The 26,819-nt window shown below is 32.6% G+C and overlaps 1 protein-coding gene across 1 annotated transcript in view; it reads left to right on the forward strand.

Annotated features, from left to right (window-relative positions):
• Positions 1–26,819, forward strand: part of LOC129223974 (protein O-mannosyl-transferase TMTC3-like) — a 182,023-nt gene that overhangs the window by 44,485 nt on the left and 110,719 nt on the right. Inside the window, exons 3-5 of the mRNA XM_054858360.1 lie at positions 8,560–8,641; positions 14,467–14,566; positions 17,241–17,353. Coding sequence (XP_054714335.1) covers positions 8,560–8,641; positions 14,467–14,566; positions 17,241–17,353 — 295 coding nt within the window. The remainder of the gene's footprint in view (positions 1–8,559; positions 8,642–14,466; positions 14,567–17,240; positions 17,354–26,819) is intronic.

Raw genomic sequence — 26,819 nt, forward strand, 5'->3', positions numbered from 1 at the left:
TGCTCTACGCGTGATGTGTGACGAGTTGAATCTTTGAATATAAGTATTTTCAGGGCCCGAATAATATAGTAGGTGACCCTTAACAAAAAAATTTCTGGGGTCATCTTCAGTTAAACCTTATAAATGCAAGCATTAATGGAGAACCAGGAGTGATGGTTTCAGGCGTGTTGAGGTGTTGAACTATCAGTGTAGTTGAATTACTCATTCAGTCTATTCATTCAGAATACTTATTGTTCAGAGGCAGAGTATCCTACACTTGTACACCTAAAAAACGGTAAATAAATAGAGACGAGTACATTAATTTTCTCTTATTTTCCTAAATAATAGACTTCTACAATTTTAGCCTTTTGGGGGTCCTTAAAAATCCTTGGCCATCAGTCCAATTGGTCTGCTTGGTAATTGAGCTCTAATTTATAATCAGTAGGAATAAAAGTTCCGTGTTTCGGTACATCCATAGATTAAATAATCTATGGATGTACCTTAAACCCATGCCACATATGTTTCAATGTTATAACTTAAACATTTAAGCTGCTGTGCCAAAACTAATGTCATATTTAAACTCGGGGTACAAAATTCATACGAAATCAGCTCCAAATACCCTTGCACCAAAATGACTGCACCAAATAATCTTAAAAAGTTTTTTTATATAAATACATATACATATTACAAAACATTCCAGTGCTAATTTCGTTAACAAATATGTAAATAGAACACAAACCCTAAATTCCTGAAGCACAGGATATTAAACAAATGAGCCGACTCTACTATCAACAAAATCTCCCATTTATTAAACGGGGATCCACAAAACAACCACGTTTTCTCCTATTTATGTCGCAAAATTAGCCCCTACTTCAAGTCTAGTCAAATAAATCTTCTACCTAACTTGGCGAGCGCATTTTTGTTCCACGCGATAAGTTTTTATTCAGAGAGAGCCTAAGTAATGGTTCTATATGTTCAGTTCTCCGGGTTGTTTTGGGCATACGTCGTCGTAAACTCTATTATCCCTCCACGCTAGCCATCTGCCTGATGTATGTAGAGGCGAAATGCGGGCAAGGAGCAGATTTATTTATTCCGGGAAACGGCTTGGGAGCTTCAAGGGAGAAAAATGGAATGCATACACGTTCGCCTAAACTATATTTTTTAGATACCTTGCAATATAATTTAGCTACTTTGTTGTCTGGAATTTTCTCCTTCCAAAAATAAAATATAAACGAAAATCTACTGAAATACGTTTTCACCGGTTAGGCTCCAAAATATCTCGTTTGAAATTTAGTTTATCTATTCAATAAATGTTGTTTTCGTATAAGAAAGCTGTTTTCTCCAACGTTTATGTTTTATTTGCACATAATAATGGTCCATAATAACGTCATGTAAATCGAAAACACAAGCTGACATTCATTGCTTGTGAAGTATTTAATAAGTCATGGGTTGCGAAACTTTTGCAATAACTCCTCTCTAAATAGAGCGCCTTAATACCACCGGATCCCTTTGAAAATTATTGAATTTCACCATATAAATGTTGTCATTACTGGATGTAAGCATGTGGTTATTGTACAGATTGTACCACCTTGTGATGATCCTGGCACGTCTAAAATTGCTGCAATTCTACTGCTTTTGATGTGATCAGCTGTACTGTTACACAGTATGATGTGATCTGTACCTGATACTGTTACACAGAAGTTTAACTCCCGATTATCGGCGACCAGATTATCCGCGGGTCTTTCACAGTTTTTATTTATTTATTTATTTATTTTTTAATTGAATGTAGAAAAATGCACCCATTTTAATTTAGCGTGTGCAAAATCTGCTTTTGGACATTCTTATTTCTTTATTCTCTTTTCTTCCTACGCTATCAAAACTCCTAAGTCATGGATACCAGACTAGTTGGAATCTGATTTGCACAACTGCAGTCCTTAAGCGAATTACACCAATTATTGTTCAATAAAAACATCGACGGACTTATTACTACTCATTTAGAGGAGTATGATGATACATCACTTTGTGACAAGATGCTGTTGAAAAATATTTAATCAAAAATTAAGAAGAAGAAAAAAAAGCTATCAATTAACACCAAAATGTATGTCTTCGTAGGCTTCATATGACAACGGTAAGGGATTAAATTATTCAATTATGTTGCAGCGTTGATGTAAATATTAGCAAGAAGTAACTATTCCCGTGACAGTGCCTTGTAACGTCTAGATCATTCTCGGTCAGAAAATTTTTAATTTTGATTACTGCTGTTTGGCCTGTGGCAGTGAGAAGCTAAGGTATGCAAACATCACACTTAAAAATTTCGAGATAATCAGTACAAACGGTAGGTGAACCTCTTCTCTGTTTTGGTGCAAGAGATACAACTATTAGCTCTGGCAGGTTGCTTTACAGCATGATTTAGAAAAACTTTTCAATGAAAGTCTAACTACGACCGCAACTTTTGAACGTTTTTTACTCAAAACATGAAAGTGTCCACTTACATGCCTTTGCTTCTCAATGCCTCATATGAAGTTTGAACTTCGCACGAGTTTTAAGCAGAAACTTTACAAAAATCCACCTACATTCTTTTTGTTTGGGAAAAAACTTGTCAGGGCAAACAGGAAAATTCTCGTTGTTTCCTTGTTTGTTTCTTCTCCTTATTGTTATTATTTTTTTTTTTTGTCATGTTCAACTTACACCTTTTAGCTGTCCTAATCATGCTTTTAAGGCACTATATATATATATTTTTGAAACCACTGAACATCTTGTTTATGAAAAACACTTTCTTAATGCATGCAATGTCCCAGTCAGCCCGGTTATCACAAACTGAGAATGCAGTTTTGATCTCGTTAGAACTCATCAATCAGGAATAGTGAATAACCGAGCTGTAGGTCGATGTCATCTCATTGAAGCTGAGAGTGCCAACAAACTGGTAGATAAAGTTAATTTATCTCACCAGCGAGTGTCCGCAGCATGGTGCGGTTCGACTTATGAATTGAAAGCAAAGGTTGTGTATTTAGCAGTAAGCTGCCGCCCTAAGTCAGGGCTAAGGCAGAACTACATGCAATGTACCAGACAACCCGGTTATCTTAGTCGATTTCTGCAGTTATGTTCTTATTAGAACTCAATAGTCATGACCAGCGAATAACCGAGCTGGAGGCAGGTGTCATCGCATTGATGACTAATGAGATAACGTCTGCCTCCAGCTAGGTTATTTAATATTCCAGACTGATGAGTTCTATTACTAACAAACCTGCAGTCTCAGGATATGATAAGCGGCCTACCTGGTATGTTGCTTGTAGTTCTGCCTTTGCCCTAGCTTAGGGGTGGTAACTTACTTCTAAGTACTTTCTCAATCCTAAAAATATACTTTTAAATTTGAAATTTCAAAATATTTTGCTATTTGAAATTTGAACAATAGTATGACATAGAAATTCTCCTTTTTATTTTCCCCAATCAAGCGTTCATTAAAGCAAGTTTCTGATTGAAATGCGAGTTTTCTAAAGCAAATGAGAAAAATACATACATATACCAGTATACAAAGCTTTTCGTTTAGACTTAATTATGGAACTGTATTTAGTTTGGGAAAAGGGAATTATTATACATTAAAATGTAATATATTTTCCATTGTGTTATTCAATTTTTATGTTATTATAAAATATTTACTTGCGGTAATCGGGCATAAATTCAAATTATAATAAATTGAAAGCCATTGTTGTTTATTTACATATGTGTTCAGGTACATTAATTTTAAAATTTCTGACTGTCTGAAGACAAATGTGTAAATAAAACGGAAATTGTTTCCAAAATTTATGTGTTTCTTTTTTTCCAAGACAGCATACAAACCTTAATAAGATAAATGTTTATTTTAGTTGACGCAAACATTTCTAGTAATTCAATTTCAAAAATTAATTTTCGCTGGCAAATTAATTTTCTGTGAGATTTCTTTTTTTTTCGTCTGTGAAGTCCTTTATTTTCTCAGCATAATGAGAAAATGAAATTATTTTTGTTCTTTTGGTTCGGAATGTAGCGACGTCATGCTATTTAAGTTTTTATGAAACATCAAAATTGAATTTCATTTTTCAATTCATTTTATTAGCGATATTTCTCGAAACTATGTTTGTTTGAATCTTGTTACTTTTTAAACCGTTGCTCGGTAGTTCTCAAGTAGTAGTGCAGGAATGAAATGTAAATAAACTTTCGTCTGATTACTTCTCTATTGATTAGAAACATAATAGAATATTATTATTTACGAAATGAAAGCAGTTTGTTACTTTTTTGTTGTCTTTACCATCTGTCTTTCATGCATAAAAAAACAGCATTATACGTAATAGTCATTTCACGACGTTTGGCAGAGAAATGTATTGTACGTAAGGCTAAATGTCGAAATTCTTTTATTTCTTTCAGTGTACAAATACAAATAAGTGTTGAAAATAATAGTATAACTTTCTTACCAGTGACTTTGGCTTGAATGAAGCCTAAATATTGAGAGAATTAGCGATACGTAAGAGACGTTTCATTGCAAAATAATCCAAAATGACTCGCAAATAACAAGTAGAAATATTTTTAAAAAACTTACACACATCGATATACAAAAAAAAAAAAGCCTTGTGCTCAGCATAAAATTTTTACAGACATCGCAATGCAATACTTTCTATTCCCAGAAGAAGAAAGAAGGAAAAGAAAACGGACATTCATTACAGACAATTATTTTTTTAAGGAGGTATGCTTTTGTTTGGGTCCAATAACTCGAACTCTGATGGAGAAGAGATTAAAGGATTCTGTTTTTAAAATTAGTATAATGAATGCAGTTTGCATTGGCAGTTACACTCTGTGGTGATTTCATTTGCATTGTGCCAATGTAAGAATTTTTCCCTTTTTCCCCTAGCAGTAAAAAACTTATCCAAGCAAGGTCAAACGTCTTGATATCAAAGCCACAAGGTAATTAACATTTATATTTGTAAGGAAAGTAACAAAGATAAAAAAGAATTTTCTCTTTAGAGACTGAAAAATGCATTGCACAGATATGTTTCATGCTTACAAGAAAGCCTTTTGCAAACTTGTGAAACGAATTCTAACTTTGCAAAGCAATATCATTCGCAGTGCAGAGTTCGAAAAAGTATTTTAACGCAGATATCCGAAACTGCATTGTTTTTTCCAACTATGCATCACTTTACTGATACTCTCAAATAACTACTTGTAAGCTCGGAGAAATGGCATATAAGAAAACATTCAATGGGTACTTAAAAAATACATGTTTTTTTTTTCTAGAAAAGAGAATTAACAGACAGTTTTACTTTTTTAAGTGAATGCTGGGCGACAAAAGCATTCAGAGTCCTTTTCTTAAGAAATAAGAGCCAAAACTGAAGGTGAATCCACAAATGCTTCAGTTCAGGTTTACTTGTATTTCAGTTTTTGCTTGAATTCGTGTATCATTTTCCGAGAAAGAAGAAGTAAGGCTTGACGAGAAGGTCATAATGTTGTGTCATCCCTTTGAAATGATTGATGGCAAGAATTTATCTGCACCTCTCCCACTGATGTACATATATGTACCAATTTTTATGCGTATCCTTGTGTTATTGTTTGAGAGACAGTAATCACGTCAAAAGTAGAAAATAGTTCCATAAAGTCATCCTCTGAAGAGATTAGTGCCAAATCTAATCAACACAATTACATGGAGAAGCACATATTCTTTATTTCAATTCCATGTATTACGTTTTGAGTTGAATCGCCCTCAAGAAATTGGTAAAATACATGCTAAAGACAAAAAGACGGACATATAGTTTCAAAAATGGTTAAGGTGGTTTCAGTGCACTTTATAATGTATTGATCTGTCAAAATACGAAAATTCTCACGTAATCCATAGAGAAGAATCAATGCAGAAGAAAGTAATCAAATGATGATCATTTTTTGTATTTATCATTTGTCTCCTATATCGTTGGCATTTTGTCTTATATCATAAACAAAAATTGGGGTTCCTTTAAGTAGAAGCAAATGACTAAGGTTCCGTCACCTAAAAAGTTTGGGAACCGCTGCTCTAATTAATAATGTCAACGTAATGGTCTTGTTATCTTCTTGATATTAACCGTGCTGCTGAAGCCGGACAGATAGAACGTATAGCTGGGGGGGGGGGGGGGGGGGAATAGTGAGTTTTTTCCACTCTGATCTGCAGTTTTTTTTTTATAAAAAAATAACGTTTAAAATAAAAAGAAAATGATACACTTAGTTTTTTCAGTTTATTCGTATTTAATAATTGCTTCTCTTATAACTGTAATGACTTAAAGAAGATAAAAATTGTCAACAAATGCACGATAAAATGACGTTGTTGGAGTCGCCAAACGTAATCTACTCATTTTGAAAAGTTTTAGGATGTATATTTTTCCAAGATTTTACGATCATAGTTTTCTTTTGGCAGTTATTTTGGTTTTCATGAAATTGGTCTGCGGGAAAAACATGAAAAGTACTAGGTTTTTACTCCTTTTCTTGGTTTATGCGAAGTAAAATATAAATGATATGCTTAAGAGCGACGTAATTGGTAGTTATGAAACTTAATAAGATTTACTTAAATAAATAGATAATATTTTTAGTTGAGATTTAAACCATTTTTTTTTCTATTTTCCACTTTAAAATGCATCAACGATATTTGAAATCATATTATATTCAACTGAAATTTCGTACATTCATAATTTTTGAAGGATGAACAGAGTATAAAATTACGTTTAGCTGTCAAACTCATACAACTTGCCTTATTTGTAAGCAAATTATTAACTGCCATTATTTTGCCATCTAATTTACTTAATGGTAACAATGTTAACTTCTGTCGAGCACCCGTGATAAACAAAAGTATATCGCTAGCACAAGTAGAATAAAACAAACTTCGTAAATAATTCTAATTGATGGCCTTTGTGAACAAGTAATCTTAAATTCTTTTTGATAACATTAAACTAAAATAAAGTTTTATACGCTTCAGGCTGGGTAAACGTACATCAAGAATTCAATTTATATTAATGTAAAAGATCCTGTTTCAGTAAGACAGACTAACTGAAGCTTATTGGATGTGTAACTTAGCTATGCAACCTAAATGGAACAGGAACTTAAAAAACAAATTAAAGGAGATGTTTCTTTACCCTCAAGAAGGCAGGACATTAGAATAATAACGATATTTCAAAATTTAGTTTACTTAGGAGAAAACTCTTCCCGAAACCTAAATCTATCTTGAAATTATTTTTATTTTCGTAAGGCACTTAATATGCTAATTCACTGGTAAAATCGATTTATGTCAATTGCACAGACTGAAGACAAACATTTGTTTCGAATGTAATGTTATTTTTGTAAAAATATAGAAGTCAGAGCGTCGAAATTCATCGACAACTCATTATATTACCGTGCTTTAGTGAGTTTCGTTATTAATTACTCTTGTTAAAATGAACAAATAATCTCTTTTGAGTTCAAATGGTTCCACATTGTGCTTATTTTTAAGTAAAATAAACGCGTTAACGGATTTTTTTGAGAGAATCCTTAAAGATTCACATAAATTAGACAAAACAGTGTTATTCACATCTTGGTTCAAATTGTAGAAAATGAACAGAAATAGAAAATAGGAAAATTGTGTTTTTAAAACTTGATTTGTTTTATTGTATACACGGTAAATAAACCTGCACAATTTGGAACACTTTGTTTCAGAAAAAGTGATCCTAATATGTGAATGTGTATTATGACGTGTTATGAATATGCTCCGTCAGAAGGAATATGTTTCAAAAGTGTTCCGAATGTGTTCTGGATACTGAACCTCGTGCGCCAACACAGGAGTCTAGACAACACATGATTCGTCCACACATTTGGAAGCATATTTGGTCACATTTGGGCACACTTGTGAAATCATTGCTTTCTTTGCTGCAACGAGGATGGCTACATAAAGATTGGTTGATTGTACTATATTCTGTATATATATACTATTTAAAAAATGCTGTTATTTTTACTGCAAATTTTGTTACATTTTTTCAATTCCCTCATTCATGAACTTACCTGAAATAACTTTGCGTTACGAAATCGTAACGTATTTCATCACGTGTACCAAATTCTGCGAAGCTACGCAGAAAGTATTAGTTAACATTGGTGTCTATTTCAGAGTTTTTATCCGTAACTGTTTTGGTCTGGTTTTGGAATATTTTTAATGCAAGTTACTTTTTTTACATTACTATTCATTACATATCGCATAAGCATTTGAAAATTAACTGAGCTCTTGCAGATCGTTGAGCTCCATGTGTGGTGTACATTATGCGTTAGCATTTGTACATTAAGCACTTGTACACCTCTAAGCACTCACATTTTGTTTTAAATAAACTTCTATTCATGATAATGTTTAAAATGTAGAAGAATCTAAATAACTAAATTCTTATACATGTGTTTAAAAATTACTTTTTACCATTTATGTAATTTTGGACAACATTTTTCCAAATAAAAATTTATTTATGAAGTACTCATCATCGATACAAATTTCAGGTTTCAGTAGTTATTTTTCTTGTTACTTATCGTTAACGCTTTGTTTAAAGCAGTGTCAATACGACTCTTTATTTTTTTCCTTTCCAGATTGTGCCTGCACTTCCTTTCTGGAGCTTCAAGCATCGTGTCCAGTGCGCTGTTCGCTATCCACCCCGTTCACACAGAGGCCGTAGGTAGCTATGACACTCTACAAATCTTGTTGATATGTATGTTCCATAACAAACGTTTTTTCACAGATAAGTCAATAAATGAGTCGCTAAAACTGTTACTTTGTCTACCTCGTTCAAACTGAGCTAGTAATAGCTATAACATTCTACAAATCTTGTTGACATGTATTTTCCATGACAAACGTTTTTCCGAAATCAGTCCACAAATTAATCTTTTAACTGTTACGCTGTCTACCTCTTGAAAGTTGAACTCATAGGTAGCTATGACACTCTACAAATCTGGTTGATATGTAGTTTCATAAGAAGCGTTTTATCACAGATAAGACAATAAATGAATCGCTAAAGCTGCTACACATCTACTTCGTTCAAACTGAGCTAGTAGTTGCTATGACGCCATAAATCTTGTTCGTATATGACGCTACAAATCTTGTTGATAAGTATATTTCAAAACAAATATTTTTCCGCAATGTGTTTACAAATTAATCTTTTAATTGTTACGCTGTTTACCTCTTGCAAGCTGAACTCATAGGTAGCTATGACACTCTACAAATCTTGTTGATATGTATGTTTCATAAGAAACCTTTTATCACAGATCAGACAAAAAAATGAATCGGTTTATCTGCTATGTCTACTTCGTTCAAACTGAGCTAGTAGTAGCTATGACGCTACAAATATTGTTGATATGTATTTTCCAAAACAAACATTTTTCCGAAATCAGTCTACGAATTAATCTCTTAACTGTTACGCTGTCTACCTCTTGCAAGTTAAACTCATAAGTAGCTATGGCACTGTACGAATCTTGTTGTTATGTTTGCTCCATTTTTTGCCGCAATCAGTCCATGAGTTATTCTCTATAACTGTAACGCTGTCCATCTATTTCCTACTGAGCTCTTAGGAAGCTCTAACACTCTACAAATCTTGGCGATATGTACGTTCCATAACAAACTTTTTATCACATATTAATCAATGAATGAATCTCTAAAACTGATACGCTGTAGACCTTGTTCCAACCAAGCCCACAGGTAGAGGCTTCGTATTATCCCGTAGACTATTTTTTTTTTAACCCAAATTTTACCAAACAATGCAAAAGATGAAGTCCATTCATCTTTCCTAAGATCCACCAATTTTGCTTGAATCTACTCACTTTGGAAAACTTTTTATGAACACTTTTGGTGAGGTTTTATAATTTTAATTTTCTTTTGACGATAACTTTTGTTTTGATAAAATATTTTTATTAAGAAAGGGTTATTGGTAAAAAATACCCCCCCCCCCAAAAAAAAAAAAACGTGTTTTTCAGACCTTAGTCAATAGTTAACTAAGTAATAGCATTTTTTCTTTTATAAATAAAAGTCATTTATTTATTTTAAAACTTATGTAAATATATGTTTGATACTATTTGTCAAATTGCTTTACGTAATGAAACAAAAGATATCCATCATTTTAATTTTGTCATGTACTTTTTTGAACGCAATAATAATTCAGAGTTATGTCGTATTATCATGACATGATAATAACTGATAAAGTTTTTAATATTTCGTAGGCTCCTTTTTAAGTAAAAGAATGAAAAATGTCACTAGAATATTGCTGCCAGTTTTTGGGGTTTAAACATGTATTTTTCTACTTATATATTACATCAATATACATTATACATATTCTATATTTTTTTCATTTTTTAAGATTGACTTCGTCAAAATACTCTCCTCGTTATAGAGCTCAATCAATTAATGTTAATGGAAAGACACTTGCTAATTAATCATTATTTATGATTCTTCCGATACATTAACTTAGTATGTTAATTAATTCATTTAATTTTAGAAAAAATCGTTTTTTTTACCACATTTTTTTTACCAACAGCCCTTGAACTATAATAGTTGAGGCGAGCCTAACCTGGCAGCGTTGTGAGGGCTATGATGATCCTGATCAGAACATCACGGCGCTGCCAGGCTGTGTTTGCACCAACTATAGAGTTGTAGGTTTAGATTTTATGCTTCAAGTTTCTGTCGCTTTACTACCCATTCAAAATTCAAATCACTTCAAGCTGTTATTTTTCTCAAAGCAACATTAATTCACAAAGAAAAATACACTTGTTTAGGAAACGCCATGTTAATCGAAGGCAGCTAGCAATGATATGTTCTATCAGTACTTTTAAGGATTCCTTTGGTACTTCAACATAAAAGTATAATAAATCTTTGCCAATAGGATTGTTTAAAGAATATCGCTTTTCATTGGAAAGCATGTGTAATGACAAGAGAACAGCATAACCATAAAAATGCAATTCAGTTTTCAAAGCTCTTATCCTTAAAGCTCGTACAGTAAAGTTGATTTACGTGTAGAAAGCTGATAGTGCTTTGTGTTTTCTCTACAGTTATTAGTTTTTAGAAATAATTACTGATTCTTATATAAATAGAACTAAATCATGAGAAAGGGGAAATATATATTTTTTTGCAAATTCAATGTGGAGGGAGATCTTTTTTCTTCTTAATTTTTATCTCGTCCTTATGTGTCAGCAAAAGTGTCACTAAATACTTATGTTGCCTTCATTTCAAACGGTGAACCTTTCGATGACTTCTTATAATTTATTTTTTGCCTTCAATAGTTTAAAAGGGTGTATTTTTTCGGACACAAAAAGTATACACTCACTTACGAGTATGTTATATTTGAAGAATTTATCGAAAAAGTGTGACAATACACGGTCGTAAATTCAAGATGAGATTAAAAAATTACTACTCACTCAAAACACCAATACAAGTACCCTACATTTAGAGTCATTTATTGAAAAATCATAAAGTGCGACTGGTTTAAAATATGGTTACTATAGGTAGAATCCATGCCAATTTAACAAGGACTGTAACATGATGGGCTCGGATTTTTTCTTTTTGAATTTAACATATGTTAAAATTCCTAAAAAATTAAAAAGAAAAGTTTTTTTTTTTTTCCAAAAAAATTTCTAGGCCGAGATACAGGCCGCTAAAGATGGCGGTCCTGTCATGATTTCTCACTTGGGATTTTCGTCAAAATCTTTAAAGTACATTATCTCAGGAACGGTAGAATATATTTTGCTGCGGTTTGTTTTATTTAAAAGGATTTTTTTTTTAGAAACATATACAACATTTTGATATATGTGCGTTAGTTTTTTTCCCACAGTCTTTAAAAAAAAGTTTAAAATAATGTTTTTGGGTTTTCTCAAATATGTCAATTTAAAAAATTTTCATTTTTCTACAGTTGATTAGTACCACAAACAGGATCTCAAACGCTCCTCTATTGCTCAACATTGTTGGTCTTGTGGCCATTATTTTATTTTTTCTTCCGCCACAGTTATTCACGAGTGTTCGTCCATTCATGATTTTGATTTTTGGGAGTCATATTACATATGGAAAAATGCTAATTTAATCGTCAATGATTTGTCCTGCACTCCCCCCTTTTCCTAATGTTTGGAAGTCTGTTATTTGATTTATTTTTTGTCCGTGACGTTTTCTCCTGAGTGCAACTGTCCTCTGTAGTTCTGACGTAACCCTGACGTCATCGTTTCCGGTACTGCTCTCATATCTTTTACAACTCGTCTCTCATTCCAATGTTTGCCTCGACTGTGTTTTAGTCGGGTTGAACCTCTCTTCGTTTTTATTTGCACTGATGATGGCATTTGTATTTTAGAGTGCCGAAACAGCTGTTTGCTGGTTTTTTAACCTTTTTTCATTTTGTATTTGTACTTTATATACGTTGTCATATTTTATTCACTATGCAGTACAAAGTTTTCGACTACTTTTTATGTAATACAGAAGATATTTAAAGTTATAATTTTAGGGCTTTAACTACGAAAAATTTCCGGGGGACACATAACCACTTTTTCTGCCCTTATCTGACCAAAAATGTCATTCAATATTTTTGTAGGGGAAGAGCAGGAATATCATTTTAAGAAATTGCAGAGGTCCGTACTGGGGGGGGGGGGGACTAAATGCGCCTATGTTTGCCCCTCCCTAACAGGAATTTGGGCTATGCCCATGAGCACAAGTATGTATATCTTGCATGTGTAATAAAAAATATAGTAGGTTATTAATGATGGATAAAATGTCTAACTAATCATTTATTTCTGAAGAGGAGCAGAAAGTTTTCTGCCCCTTTTCAGTAACAAATTCAGGATTTTTTTTTGCATCCAAAGTATTTTCTCCAAGGCTACATCCAGTTGGTTTCACAGCACTTAGCGAGGATTGGCAATGCATGCTTCATAATACGAAAGTCCTATTCTTTCACTTGAATAAGAAAGCAGTAGAGCAAACACGGAGAGAGAGAAATACGTTTCTCTTTCTTTTTCTTAAAAATATAAAGAATGTTTAGAATTTGAGAATTCTGGTGTTGTTTTGTATTCATTTTTATGTGAAATGTTTAGAGCATTATCATAATTAACATTTCAGAGTTAATGAAGAGTAAAAGACATTTTGCACTTCTTTAAACCTTTTCAGGAATTAATTATAGGCTTAACAAGATTAAAATAACATCAAAAATAAAAACAACTAGATGGTAAGCAATGTCCAAAACACCTGAAGTAATGATCGCATTAGGAGTATTTTATCCCAGAAGTAATAAAAATTTAAATATCATTTTAATCATCCCATTCCACTAAGAGTCGTTTATCGATTTTTCGATTAACTAGCTTCGAAATGTGTTATCGATTATAGAAAAAAAATGCCTGTTTCATTTATTTAAAGTTCATTAAGACGTTATATATTTGTTTTATGAAATAAAACTAATAATAAAAAGTTACTTTAATAGCAAGCCAATGGTGTTGAAGTAAATAGATGTTGTTTTAATACTTAGCTCTGCAATGGTTTTGGGTTGTTTTTACTTCTTTTATGAGGTAAAGGAAATGTTAATTTGTCGAAAAATTTACCTTACAAATTTTAAGATAAATTTTCATTGCAATCACCTCTGAATGAATATACTTTTTTTTGTCATATCCGTAAGTACATATGTACGTACATGTACGGGTGTGTTTGCTTACGTACCCTGAAAACTTGAAAACGGTTAGCCGAAGTATGTTAACATTTTTCATGTACAATCTATATAGCGTCAAACTGTGTCAATCCTTTTTAAATGCAATTAATTACTTTATAGGAACTTTTTTTTTTTTTGGTTTTTCTTGAAAACTCATTGTTAATTGCTGTTTTTTCTTTTTTTTTTGTATTTAAAATATTTTTTTCAAGGCTATTCATTCAGTTCGTTTCACACCATTTGGCGACTGTTGGCGATGCCATACTTCATAATACTGATTCATTGTTTTATTGTGTGCATTTAAAAGTAATTTTCTGTTTGAGGATGTACTCTACATTTAGATTTCAATGGTACCCATTTTTGAGGCCATACTTGTTTCGAACGATTTACGGTAAAATTTTAACATAGCGCACCATGAAAATGGTTGGACATTGCCGCACCATGAAAATGATTCGAACTGTACCTCGCTTTTGCTCTGTGGTTCCCTGTATATGTGTATACTAATTCAATAAACGTATAATATATGCTTATGGTATTCCTTGGAAGAACTGCTATACAGCATGATTTTGAAAAACTTTTCAGAAAAAATCTTCCTGTGGATTCAAATATTTGCAAATTTTACTATAAACTTTAAAAAGTCCACTAACGTCCCTTTTGCTTCTCCCTCATTGGGTTTGAAATTTTCATTACGAATCGTGCCTTCATAAAATATTTTTACAGTACCTTGTCAGTAAGATGCATAAATGTTGCTTTGGAATATTAAAAAGCTTGATTTTGTTTTACATAATTTCTTATTAAATCGCATAGTTCACTTCATATGTTTTGTGACGTTTCTTTGCAGGTGAGTGGTGTAGTGGGTCGTGCTGAGCTCCTGTCAGCTGCTGCCTTTCTTGGTGCCTTAATTTATTACATTCAGCAAAGATATCAGCACAAAGCAAATGGTAAGTAATTGTGGCACAAAAGCGTAACTCGGCAAATAAATTGTAATTACTCGTATATTTCGTCGCCTCAGAGCAACACCAAGACATCTAATCCCAGAAATAACACTAAGATATCCTACTGTTGCTCCTAGGCGACGATATATCGTTTTGACTGCAAACGTATAGTTTGTATTTCTATTTTTTCAAACATGTTTCACGCCAGGGTTCACCAAACATTTTTACTCAAGGACCGCGTAGTAAATTTTTGGTGGTGATGCGGGCCAAAAAGCCATCAATATTTTTGTTCAGATAGCCCCCTCCTTCATACACTCACGATTTTTTGTTTTAATGATGAGCTCTGTGATGGTTTTCGAGATTTAGTGGGCTTAGTTTTCTTTTTAAATGCTTAATAATAAAGACATTTTTTTTTTCATTTTATAAGCTTTATGCGTGCCAGAAAAATCTACGAAGTCCCGGATGTGGCCCGCGGGCCGTAGGTTCGAGATTCCTGTTTAAGCTCAGCTTAAGCTTAATTAAGGCAAAATTAAATAAGATCCACGAGTAAAATTTATTTCCCGATTGAATTAAACATGGAGTCGAAGAGTGGTGTAGTGGTTAGGCGTTGACCTCTTACGACTAAAGGTGCAGGCTCGAGCCTGGCGGCTGAGATATTGTAAACAGAGCCTGGACTCGTCTAAAAACATGAATTCAAGTCATTTCCTCGCGCTTCTATCTGTGATGCTGCGTCAAAAGTAACCGATGTTATAACCATTAAGCTGAAGTACCATGCCGCTGTACATGTCGTAAAAATTGCCGTTCGGGCTCTTGTTGTCTTGCAAATGATCCCCCTTCCTCACTGTACGAAGTGGCTGTACGATCCATTGAAGATCCGCAAACAATATGTCATCCGATTAGTAGCAGCGGGTCTCTGAAGTGTACCTCAGGTCCACTAGCCCTACTAGCGCGGTATTTGTTATGTGTGACCCTTTTAAACTCGGCGATCATATATTCAGCACGCAGTCATAGGATCTTCACCGACACCAGTAGTAATATTGGGCTACAATTACACGAAATCTTAGTGGATTGCGATTCAACCTCTATCAAAGTCAATAACGTCTTCGTAAGCATTTGACCTTTATACGCAATGCATTGCAACAACTTTTCTCCACGTAAAAATTACTGGAATGCAGTTTGTGTGTGAGAAACCTGCTACTCAATTTATTTACGTATAAATAATATAGTTTTCACTACAGCCGCATACTTTCCATGAATGCGTTGAAAATTTACTAATTTGCATATCACGGTTCCTCTTTCTCGTCGTGCAAATTTCAAGTGTGCAGCACGTTGCCTTCTAGGTGTAGATATGATGTAGCGTGGTAATACGCTATATATATATATATATATATATATATATATATATATATATATATATATATATATATATATATATATATATATATATATATATATATATATATATATATATATATATATATATATATATATATATATATATATATATATATATATATATATATATATATATATATATATATATATATATATATATATATATATATATATATATATATATATATATATATATATATGTATGTACGTATGTATAACAGTAATAATATAAAATCGGTGCGTGCTATTTTGTATTAAAAATGCTAAATATTATCATTTTGTTACGCTTTTGCATTCATTTAATCACTTAGGGTGAAAGTATGATTAATATTAATGGATTATGCTTTCAAAGTGCAGCGTCGTATTGATGAATGACTTTTCACCTTAATATGCAAGTTACTAAATGATTCATTGAATATTACTTAATGAAATGGTGTCGGCAAAACGAAAAATATGCAGATACTAATAGATTTATCTATATGTAATGTAGTGGAAACGTTCTGAAACTGTCTTTAATTTCGTAATAAGGTTTGCTTTTACAAAGCAATAATCGTTTAGTGATTTTTTTTTTTTTTTTGTTTCAGTTAGTCTGCGCAAATGACGACCATTAACTGACGTTCCTGTTTCTTTTAAGTTTTAATCTTTTGACGAGAATGAAAATTAAAAATTGCTTAAAAGTAAATACTACGGAAGTTTTGAAAGTAATATTTTGTGGAGATTGCGTTTTCGGATTAAATATCTATGGAACTAGAAAAGTGATTAAAAAAAATGTGAACTTGGAGATTTTTGTATCCAAACAGATAACTAAAAAGCCCAAATGGATGAGCTTCTGTCTTAGCTTTAGTATTGTCAAGTTTTAGTGTTTAAAAAATAATTACGTTGTTTTCAGGTTACGATATACAGTTACGTTCTAGAAGAACGTCGTTTTGCCAAATTAAGCGAGATATTTGGAGAAAACGAAAGAGAATTTTTATAGTAGAACAGTAAAATACATTGCATTGTATAAGATGGGGAAAAACAATTCCTTTTAAATCCTTTTGAATCAACGAAATATTTTTGACTTATTTCATACCAAAATAAATTTTTTAAATCAAATAGAAAACGTAAGAGAACGTCCTATTTTTTTATTAACTGGAAAATCGGTGATTCATGTAATATATCACATGAATCACTGAACAACAAACATTTAAATTCAGATACAAAAATAATATAAATATCATTTGTTATTGCTATTTTAAGTTAAGTTACATCAAAGTAGTAATCATGACGCTTCCTTTTTTTTTAGCTTGGCAAGATTGTGGAATTACTTCTGTGTTGGCAGTTCTTGGATTACTGTGTAAAGAGCAAGCGCTTACCGTATTAGCTGTTTGTTGCATCTACGAACTAGCTACACCAAAGGTAAATAATACATTTTATTTTAGACGTACGTGCGAAGAACCACGACTAACACCACAACTCTGAAACTTAAAAAAAATCCTTGATTTATTTTGGGAAACTTTTAATTTGCTTTCTGATAAATGTCGTTTAAAAATGATTTGCGATCATTTCTAATCTGGTGACATGTATTCAGGAGAAGACTTTTCATGAAGAAGAAGAAATGACTTAACTCTCTTTTTTGAATGTTTAATAAATTTTATTAACCACGCTAAACACATTGAGTAGGAGACAGGGTGATATAAGTCACAAAAAGTCTTAAGAGTGAAAAAAAGTTGTTTATATAACGTGTCTGCAGTAAGAATTTTTTATGAAAAAAAAATCACACAATTTTTTCAATTACATGCATTTCAGTTGTTCATCAATAAAACTGTCGAATTAAAAGTTAATCTTGAAAAATATACTTGGCATTTTTAAAAAATGTCAACTTCTTATCACAACTCAAATCAAGGGAGGATACAGACTACCATTTTAACGGGGGATCATGCTGAGGAATGACCCCCCCCCCCTCCTTCCCTACTAACGAACCTACGTTTTTGGCTGCAAACTACGGTTTAGGTTATTACATTATTCGTCATGAAGGAGCAGTATACTTGTCATTAAATTAGAAAAACATCTTTTTCTTGGTATTTGCGATTATTTTTAACCGCTTAATAGCTGAAAGATCGTTAGAAATATGCATACTTAAATTTTTAGTAAGATTATTTATAAGCTTAAATTAAAGAAATTATCTTGAACAAAGAAATACTTGAATTTTTAAAATTACATTAAGTAACTTTAAGAATTCTGAAAACTACGGGAGCTTTTAGGATTTTTTTATACAATGCAAAATTATTCTTCCATTCAAACAAAAGAAATTACCAAGACCGGTCTTTTATTTGGACTGATGTTTTTCCTCTTTTTCATGATCTTCCTTAACTTTCATTTTATCCAGGTTGTCCAGGGAATAATCTATCATCCAATGAAGGATCAGATCCTTCATTTTCTTTCCGTGCTTTTCCTGTTTTTTTTTTTCTCCTCTTTTTCCCCCTCGTTTCTTCTCTGGGGACTAAGATCGCTAATTACCTTCGTCAAAGCCTGAGAGCTTGTTTGGTCTCTGAAATTTTCTTTGTTTTGGAAACTTTTTGATCATGTCTTTACAGAAATGAGTGTTTGACTTTAGAAATATGATATACGCCTCAATGCTGGAGGGATTGTTTCAGAAGTTAGTTTAGAGTAATTTAGGATTTAAAAAAAAAAGTGCTTAAATTTCACTTTTGAGAAATTTTAAGAGGAAAGCAAAAATTAGAATTAATAATGCAAGTGAAAAACATCGTGGTTTTTAAAAAAATCAGAAATTCAAATACGCTTAATGTTTGCACAATTTGAGTATAGTTACCTGAAATTGCTTTGAGGTATCCGGTCCCTGGTATTCATTTGAACTTCAACGTTTTGAATTCAAATTATGTTTTTTACTGGTTTGCGATAGGAGATATTTGTTGAAATAAGAAACCCAACGATTAGGGTCCTATCGAAATTCGTATTGATTTTTTTCGACTTTGGGAAAAACCTGTATACGCCGAGAAAGTAAACATGAAATACAAGATGTATAAGAATTTAACTTTTTTGACTGCTAAAGAAATCCTTGTAGTCTGTTTCCCAAGTCACAGCTTCATCAAGATTGACGTGATACATTAAATATACACTGGAAATCATAAATGCTTTTAATTCAGGGTGCATTCCTTTTTCATTTTATTTTTTATTCTTTTAATTCTCCCCCTCCTTCTTTTTTTTTTGGTAGTTTTTATGTCTTTACTTATATTTCAAGTATTCCAATGCTTTTTAGCAGACATTTCAAGTATTTCAATGCTTTTTAGCAGACATTTCAAGTATTTCAATGCTTTTTAGCAGACATTTTGAGCGCAGTTTCCAATTAAGGAAATAAAGTGATTGTTTATGTCATTTTATGATCCAAAATCGGATTTTATTGAAACCACTTTAATTGTTGTTCTCATTTATTCATTTTTTATTTATTTTTGGATATTTGTCGCAAAAAATACAAATATGAGGCAGTAAGAAGCAAAGGGATGTAAGTGGAAATCTTTAAGTTTTGAGTAAAACGCATCTAAAGATAACATTCTAGGTAGGCTTTCATTGATTTTTTTCTTTAATCATGCTGTATCGCTGCAACTACCAGGGCTTCTAGTGCCATCTCTTGCCCCAAGACAGAATAGAGGTTCCCATACCATGTGTACTGGTTATCTCTATTTTTTTAATTTTGCCACTTACATACCTTCGCTTCTCACTGCGTCATATGCAGACAAAATGCTAAAAGATGAAATACAAATACAAATATATATACTTTGTGGCGTAAATAAATGTTTTTTATACAAAAAGTAAACCGTTTCGTTGCCCATGGAGATTTAATTCAAACTTATATCGCCATCAACATTTTGAAATTATGTGGGATATTCAAATTAGAATTCGGCATTCCAGTTTTTTTTTGCTGAAGTTTATTTTACTATTTTTTATTATTGCCAATTACTGCACGATCTCACGCACAATAACTGAAATAAGGCGAACAATTAGTGTGCATTAGGCAATTGTATTTTTATGTTCATCTTTTTCGGAATATATTCACAAAAAGCGTTGAATACGAATATCAGATCATTAATACATTAATCTGCTATCATAAAACATAATTTTTATTCATATGAAACTATAATTACGTATGCATTTTCTTTATATACATCATTCACCAGAGTCCATGAAATATGTTTGAAACATAAATGAAACAAAAACCGTTATTAAAAATGTAGTAAAATAATATCCCAGAGAAAAACTAATTAGAGCCCCTTTGGGATTTTCTTTAAACTTTTAAGAACTTGGGAAGTAGGTTTTTTTTGTCTGCACTTGCAATAATGATTAGAAAGCTTGTTTTCTTCAACGCTGATTGCATTTTTTCCCTTTTAGTTGTGCTTCTATTTTTCATTCTGTTCCGAAAGCCGAGGGAGTAATCCTTTGCTGAATAAAGGATCTGAGGCTTCTTTTTTATTCCCTTCATAGATTATTTTTTATTTTCTCAGTTTGAATTCTATCTAGTGCCAAGATCACTAATTAAAAGGCTTAGAATCTTCACTTTAATGCAAGGGTGTACTTTCCCTTTTATATTATATCTTCTTTTGTGTGTATTTAGCATTAAAAAACAAATATGCCTTCAAAAAAGCGATTACGCATTCAGTTTTATGAACATATTTGTCGAATCAGTTATATAGTTTATGTTTGTATTTGAGTAATAATAATACTTTTTAAAAGTTTCCTTCATTTTCAAACAATATCAATTTATTGTTGTAACATAATATTATAAACGGAGTCGTAATGAAAACTAAAGTCAATTCTGAAACTGTACTTGTTTAGTATCTGCTGACAATTTTACGGTTTACAATTGGGACAGAATGAAGTTTCAAAAGAAAGGAAAACCTAGGACATCAATCGTTTGTGGCAGTGTTTGTCAACTTTTTTTGTTGTCTATGGTCCGGTAAAATGTGTTAAACTCTTTCCCGAGTCCACAATTTTATTTTTTAATTTAAGGAAATCTTTAAATGGCATTAAAGAGTTGCTACGTTATTTGATTGTAATTTTTTATTATCATTTACTTACGATGGTACTTTCATGTAAAGATAAGACTTCCCGAAAACTTTTAAAATATTTTACACAAATACAATCAAGTAGAGAAAAAGTAATACGCAACAAGTAACAAGCACTTCAATGTAACCACCTTTCAAAGACAAAATAATTTATCGAATATCTAAAAATTACTGAATTAGTGTAAAACAGATAAAAATTATATGCTTTATTTTTGGGAACCCATGATAGTAGATCCACTGTTTTCGATGGACCGATGCCAGTTCCCCAGGAAGGCTTGATTGAGTTGGACTAATTACTAGAGGGTCTCGGGTTTGATGCCAGCCGGTTGTAGATCCTTCTTGTTTGCTAAAGTTGACTAGGTTACGTTAAATGTGTCGTGGTCCCGAAATCCCCCAAGTTTCCATTTCAAATCGCCTAGGGGCGCTGAATCAGGCATTGCCTAGGTCCTGGCGTAGATCAAGAAACAGAGTTGCTTTTAGGTCTCTATCCAAATGGTCAAATAATATGAGATGACTTAAAAATCTCCCGTCAAGATATGATGGGTGAAAATTGCTTCTATATTTGAGCGAAGCAATTGCTTATTTGGTGATATTTTGATAGTTGAAATTTTAACCCTAACTCCAGTGGATGAACAATAAACTCTAGTAAATACTGGAGTTTATTGTAAACTTTTTCGTTTCTTCGTTCTCCTGAAATGAGTCTTACCAGTGAAACAGTTAAGTTACCAGATCCAGTTCAGCTTTTCCAATAAAGCTTTTCCTTGCATGTTAAACATTATCAAAACGTAATATCAAATTATCATGCCGGGGCACGAGTTTCTTTTTTGAGGACGTCAGGAGCATTACTCAATTATTGGCTATTATACTATATGAAGATGGGTACAGGAGACCCAGGAGTGTAATGTAATAGAAAGTCAGTTCACTAGACCAGCGGTTGAGAATCCCTGGCTTAAAGTAGGTACTATAGACTTAAAAACAAGTTATCTGTATCATGACTTAATTTCAACGAACGTGGTAAAACCACTATGCCAGGAAGAGAAATTCCCTTTCAGCGTATTGCGAGTTCTACTGAAAAAGCTCAAAACCAATCGATAAAACGTCATCTCCGTAACTACGTGATGCATTGAAATTTGCAAGGTAAAAAACATCGGCATAAAATGCCAAACATTTTTGACTGTCCTTTGTTGTATTTTGTCGTCTACAAGTATCAAAATAAATTGTTTCAAGATCTCAACATAATCGAAACTGTCTCCAACACAATTTCGAAATTCTGAACGTTTGAAAATGTCATTCTCACTGTATAAGAAACAACATGTCTAAACATTCACAAAAGAAATACATTTGTGAAAAATTAAGCTTACAAATTATTACTTATAGGGCGCAAAGAAATTACATAGTTTCCACTTTATTTTTGCTTTGCATTTTTCCTACCTTTCATTGTGAGAAAATAAATATCCGTCTGAAATTTAACATTTTATTCCGGACTACGCGAGGATTCTCAACCACAGAGCCGGTGGGCCGGCACCGGTCCATGGGAAACTATGATTCGTCCTTGGAGAGCTTTACCCGTCTGCATTAAAAAAAAAAAAACTCTCGAAAAAATGAACTTTAAATCAAAAAATAGAGGAAATAGAATAAATTTATGTTAAAAAAAAGAGGTACGATGTTATGTGATATCGAAACCGATCCCTACTATAAGAAATTTGGTGTAATGTATTAGGGTCAGTCAATAAGTAACGAGACAGATACTATAAAATAGATTTTATTTCGACATTCTCAAAAAATTCTGACTTAAATTGTTTAAACACTTATCCAACTGGGAAATTAGTCGCATAATTTCGTGATAATAAAAGTCCCTTGACTGCTGCTGGCGCCAATTACGCTCCTTTACTTCATCACCCAAATGAAATCGTTGACCCCGAAGTGCCTTCTTGAGTTCCCCAAAAATGTGGGTTCACATGGGGATAGATCTGGAATATAAAGGGGGTGGTTCAAGATTTCCCACTCAAATGTCCGTAAAAGTTCTTTTTATGCATTGGTTGTCTGTGGTCCCGGTGAACTTTCACGTGCTGCCATCCTGTTGCACGACAACACTAGAACATAGATAGCCAATGCCAAATTAGGTCATTTTACAGAAATTTAAGTGTTAAATCTTGAACCATCCCCCTTATAGTCGAGATCTATCCCCACGTGATTCCACATCTTTGGTGGAACTTAAGAAGGCACTACGGGGACAACGATTTTATTTGGAAGATGAAGTAAAGGAGTGCGTGCGTAATTGGTGCCAGCAGCAGCCAAAGGACTTTTATGAGCACGGAATTATGCGACTAGTTTCTCAGTGGGTTAAGTGTTTAAACAATTTCAGTTAGAATTTTTGAAGAATGTTGAATAAAATCTGTTCAATAGCCTCTGTCTCGTCATTTATTGACTGACCCTCGTAGTTGTAGATACACTTTTATTGCACTCAAACCTGTTTTTTTTTTTTTTTTTTTTTTTTTTTTGCGGCCCTTTTTTGAGAGATTTAGTAGTACTTTTTGTTGCAAAAATTATTTTTACAGTTGCTCGTGAAGTTTTTTTCGATTTTTTAAATTTAATATTTTATATACGTTCCTTATTCAGGGCACAAAAACACGTTTGAGTGTATATATCCTTTATATCCCACTATTTTTTCAAAAAAAAGGACCTTATATATAATGTTTTTTTTTTTTTTTTTTTTGCTGTCTTCAGTGTTTTTGTTTGTAATTTTAATGGCATCAAAATGCCTGTCAAAGCGACCTTGATATTTTTCTTATTCCGTAAGTATAATGAACATAAATAAAAGCGGTATCGATTTAGTTAAATTTTTATCTGAGGGGTGTGTGGAGCAAAAGTCTGTTGAGGGTTGACCAAAATACACTCAACACAGGTAATGAGGAAGGTACACAATTTTTTGACGTAAGTTGCCCAATACTAGGGTGGTCGCTCAGAGCGTACTTGCTACATAGCTTTGCCCCCTCTTAAGTCATTCCGCATGCACTTTAATGCCTGTGTGTTCATCATGTACATTGGTATGAATATCCAATTCCAAATTATGAGAAAGGAAGAAAAATTCTGCTTTCCTTCGCAACAACAAATTCATATGAAGCAGAATTTCTATCTGAAATTATATTAATAATTATTTTAAAATTTTGTTTTGTCACTTTGCAACAGTTTGATTAATTTTTGAATTGACAGTTGAAAAGTTAACTGAAGAAAACCAGCATTAATATTTTGATAAACATTAGTTGTCACATGGACAAAAAATACTGACAAAATTCTGTAATAATCAGAAGAATAATTGTTTGTGCAAAAAATAATGTGAAAAATGGAGAGAAACGCTCTAATCAAATAGTTTTTTTTTTAAACATGTTACCTGTCCTCAGAGCGTACTGATCTATGCTGCATAAAGAATACCAGAAGTCTAGGCTGTATGGGATTACAAAATATTCATAATAATACTTTCTATGAACGCAATAGCTACACAGTTCATACAAAAATTAATAAATTAAAAAATTGAGCAAAATTGCAAGTAAATATAACTAAGATGCATTCTTTATAGTGTAGAGAACTATATCAGGAAAGTGTACGGGAAAAAATAAGCAATCTCGGCGCCAATTAGTAAACCACGTGACCTATCGTGCCAAACATGCACTGCTAAAACTGCAAATGACACCTCTTTGGATCCAACATTGTAACACCAGCAGGAACCACTTAAAGATGGCATTTGGTTCGCATTGCATTCCTGTGGCATTCATGTGATCCCCTTAAAGGACCATTTGGTTCCCTATGCCACCTTATGGTACAATAATGACGGCTTTTAGGAGTTCAATAAGGAGCCAAATGGTTCTCTTAAGGGGGTGCCACTGGTACTACAATGTTCAAAACTAAAAGGAAAAATTTTCAACCTGCAGTTTTGATAGTGTATAATTATTCATTTCTCGTCGAGACCCATTCAGTATAGGGGCTAGAGTATCGATCATCGAACAGTGAAAAGACAGGTTTGAACCCCACTGCTTGCATCTTGTTCTCTTTTCAACTATAATAGGATCAAACCTAACCTGTCAGCACTGAGAAGGTTGTCCAGATCCTAATCACAGCATTACGATGAAACCAGGTTAGGCTTGCCCCAACTATAACTACAGAGTTCTTGTTTTTGTGCGGTTAAATAAGACTTTGTGGTAAAAAATTTTAACATGGAGCCACTATTTTTACCGTAAAATTTTGAATTTTCCTTTAACAGAGTAAAATAAGCATCATTCATGCATGACTTTTGAGATCCTAACACTTGATAGAACACTTTCAACTAGGCTTTACAATTCTGCCGTATGCAGGTAAAGGGCCGTAGCTGCAAATTTTTCACTTTTCATTTCTTTTTGCATTTTTGTCATCTATTATACGTTAGCTTTATTGCACAAGTTTGCTTATTTGGTTTGTTGCTGGAAAAAAGGCGCGAAAAAAACGTCTAATTCCAACATTTCCCTACTGTTCGTATTGGATCCAAAACGCGTTTCTTCAAATATCTCGAAAACTTATTTCTGCAGATACTGCCGTTTACCTGCACACGTCAGAAATCCTTTTACTAAACTTAGTACGTCGTATAGACATTCGTATTAACCATTAAATAAAAACAAATATACCAGTACAATGTCGATTTTCTTTAAAACTTAGCAAAAAAATATGTATCTCTTCCAAAAGAAATAGCTTTTGCTACTATTGATATCATTTTATCGAGATAATTTTTATGTCCGAAATAAAATCTTCTGTTTCCATTTATGTTTGTATAAGAAAATTGATTTCCTTTCGTAACCCTCCATTTTTTACATTCGATAATGACCAGAACACAAAAGAAATTCTTTTCCCTCTAAACTTACGCCACTCGTTCATTGCTAAAATAGGATTTCGAAAATCTCGTATCGGTTTTCTTGAGATCATGGTTTTTATTATGTATTGAACCCATGCATGCAGCATTCTAGTGTATAAGTGCGTAGTTCATGGTAACACAAATTGTTGAACATTTTTCCGAAAGTTTTTTGAAAACGCTGTTTGTTTATTTACTTGTTTGAACTTTTAAGCACAATAAAGAGAGAATACGGGTTGCATTTTTTTTTTTTTTTTTTTTAGGAAAACAAAAACCAATTTAAGAGTATATCGCAAATATTAAAAACAAATAAATAAATGAATGCTGGATCTTTTCATACAGACAGTATTTATTCTATCATAAATAAACGCTGTAATATGCAGTGGTTTATTTATATTTATTGATAGAATTAATGTAAGGCAAGTGCGGTAAATAAAACTAACTTCACCTAATACATCTTTGATTAAATTGGCTCCAATTATTATTCTTCATCGATTCACTGCTAAAAATAAGAAAAAAATCATTCCTTGTTAGAATTTAAGTTTAGCTATGTTTGTCAGCAGAATAGAAAAAATTGCGAAATTGCCTTATTAGAAACAGGGGTCTTTAAATCAACCAACTGAGAAACAAAGTCAAAAATGACTATCACACTACAAAGAATTGAAAAATTCTTTGTTGTCAGTGTAAAAAAAAATTAAATTACATTTGATAAACTTAAAAAACATTATCGAAAACTCGAAAATTCCATTTTACGTCCATAGAAAGAAGAAATCAGTCGCCACATTCAGGGCACTGAAAATTCGTTATTTTGTTTTTATTATTATAATTTTGTCTCTCCTGTGCACACTTCGCGCACATATACGCATCATATGCGGCAATGGATCATATCCTCCATCCGACCATTTGGTATATAAATGAGGACACCGGA

The sequence above is a fragment of the Uloborus diversus genome, chromosome 6, assembly GCF_026930045.1.
Source record: "Uloborus diversus isolate 005 chromosome 6, Udiv.v.3.1, whole genome shotgun sequence".
In the NCBI taxonomy this organism is placed as follows: Eukaryota; Metazoa; Arthropoda; class Arachnida; order Araneae; family Uloboridae; genus Uloborus; species Uloborus diversus.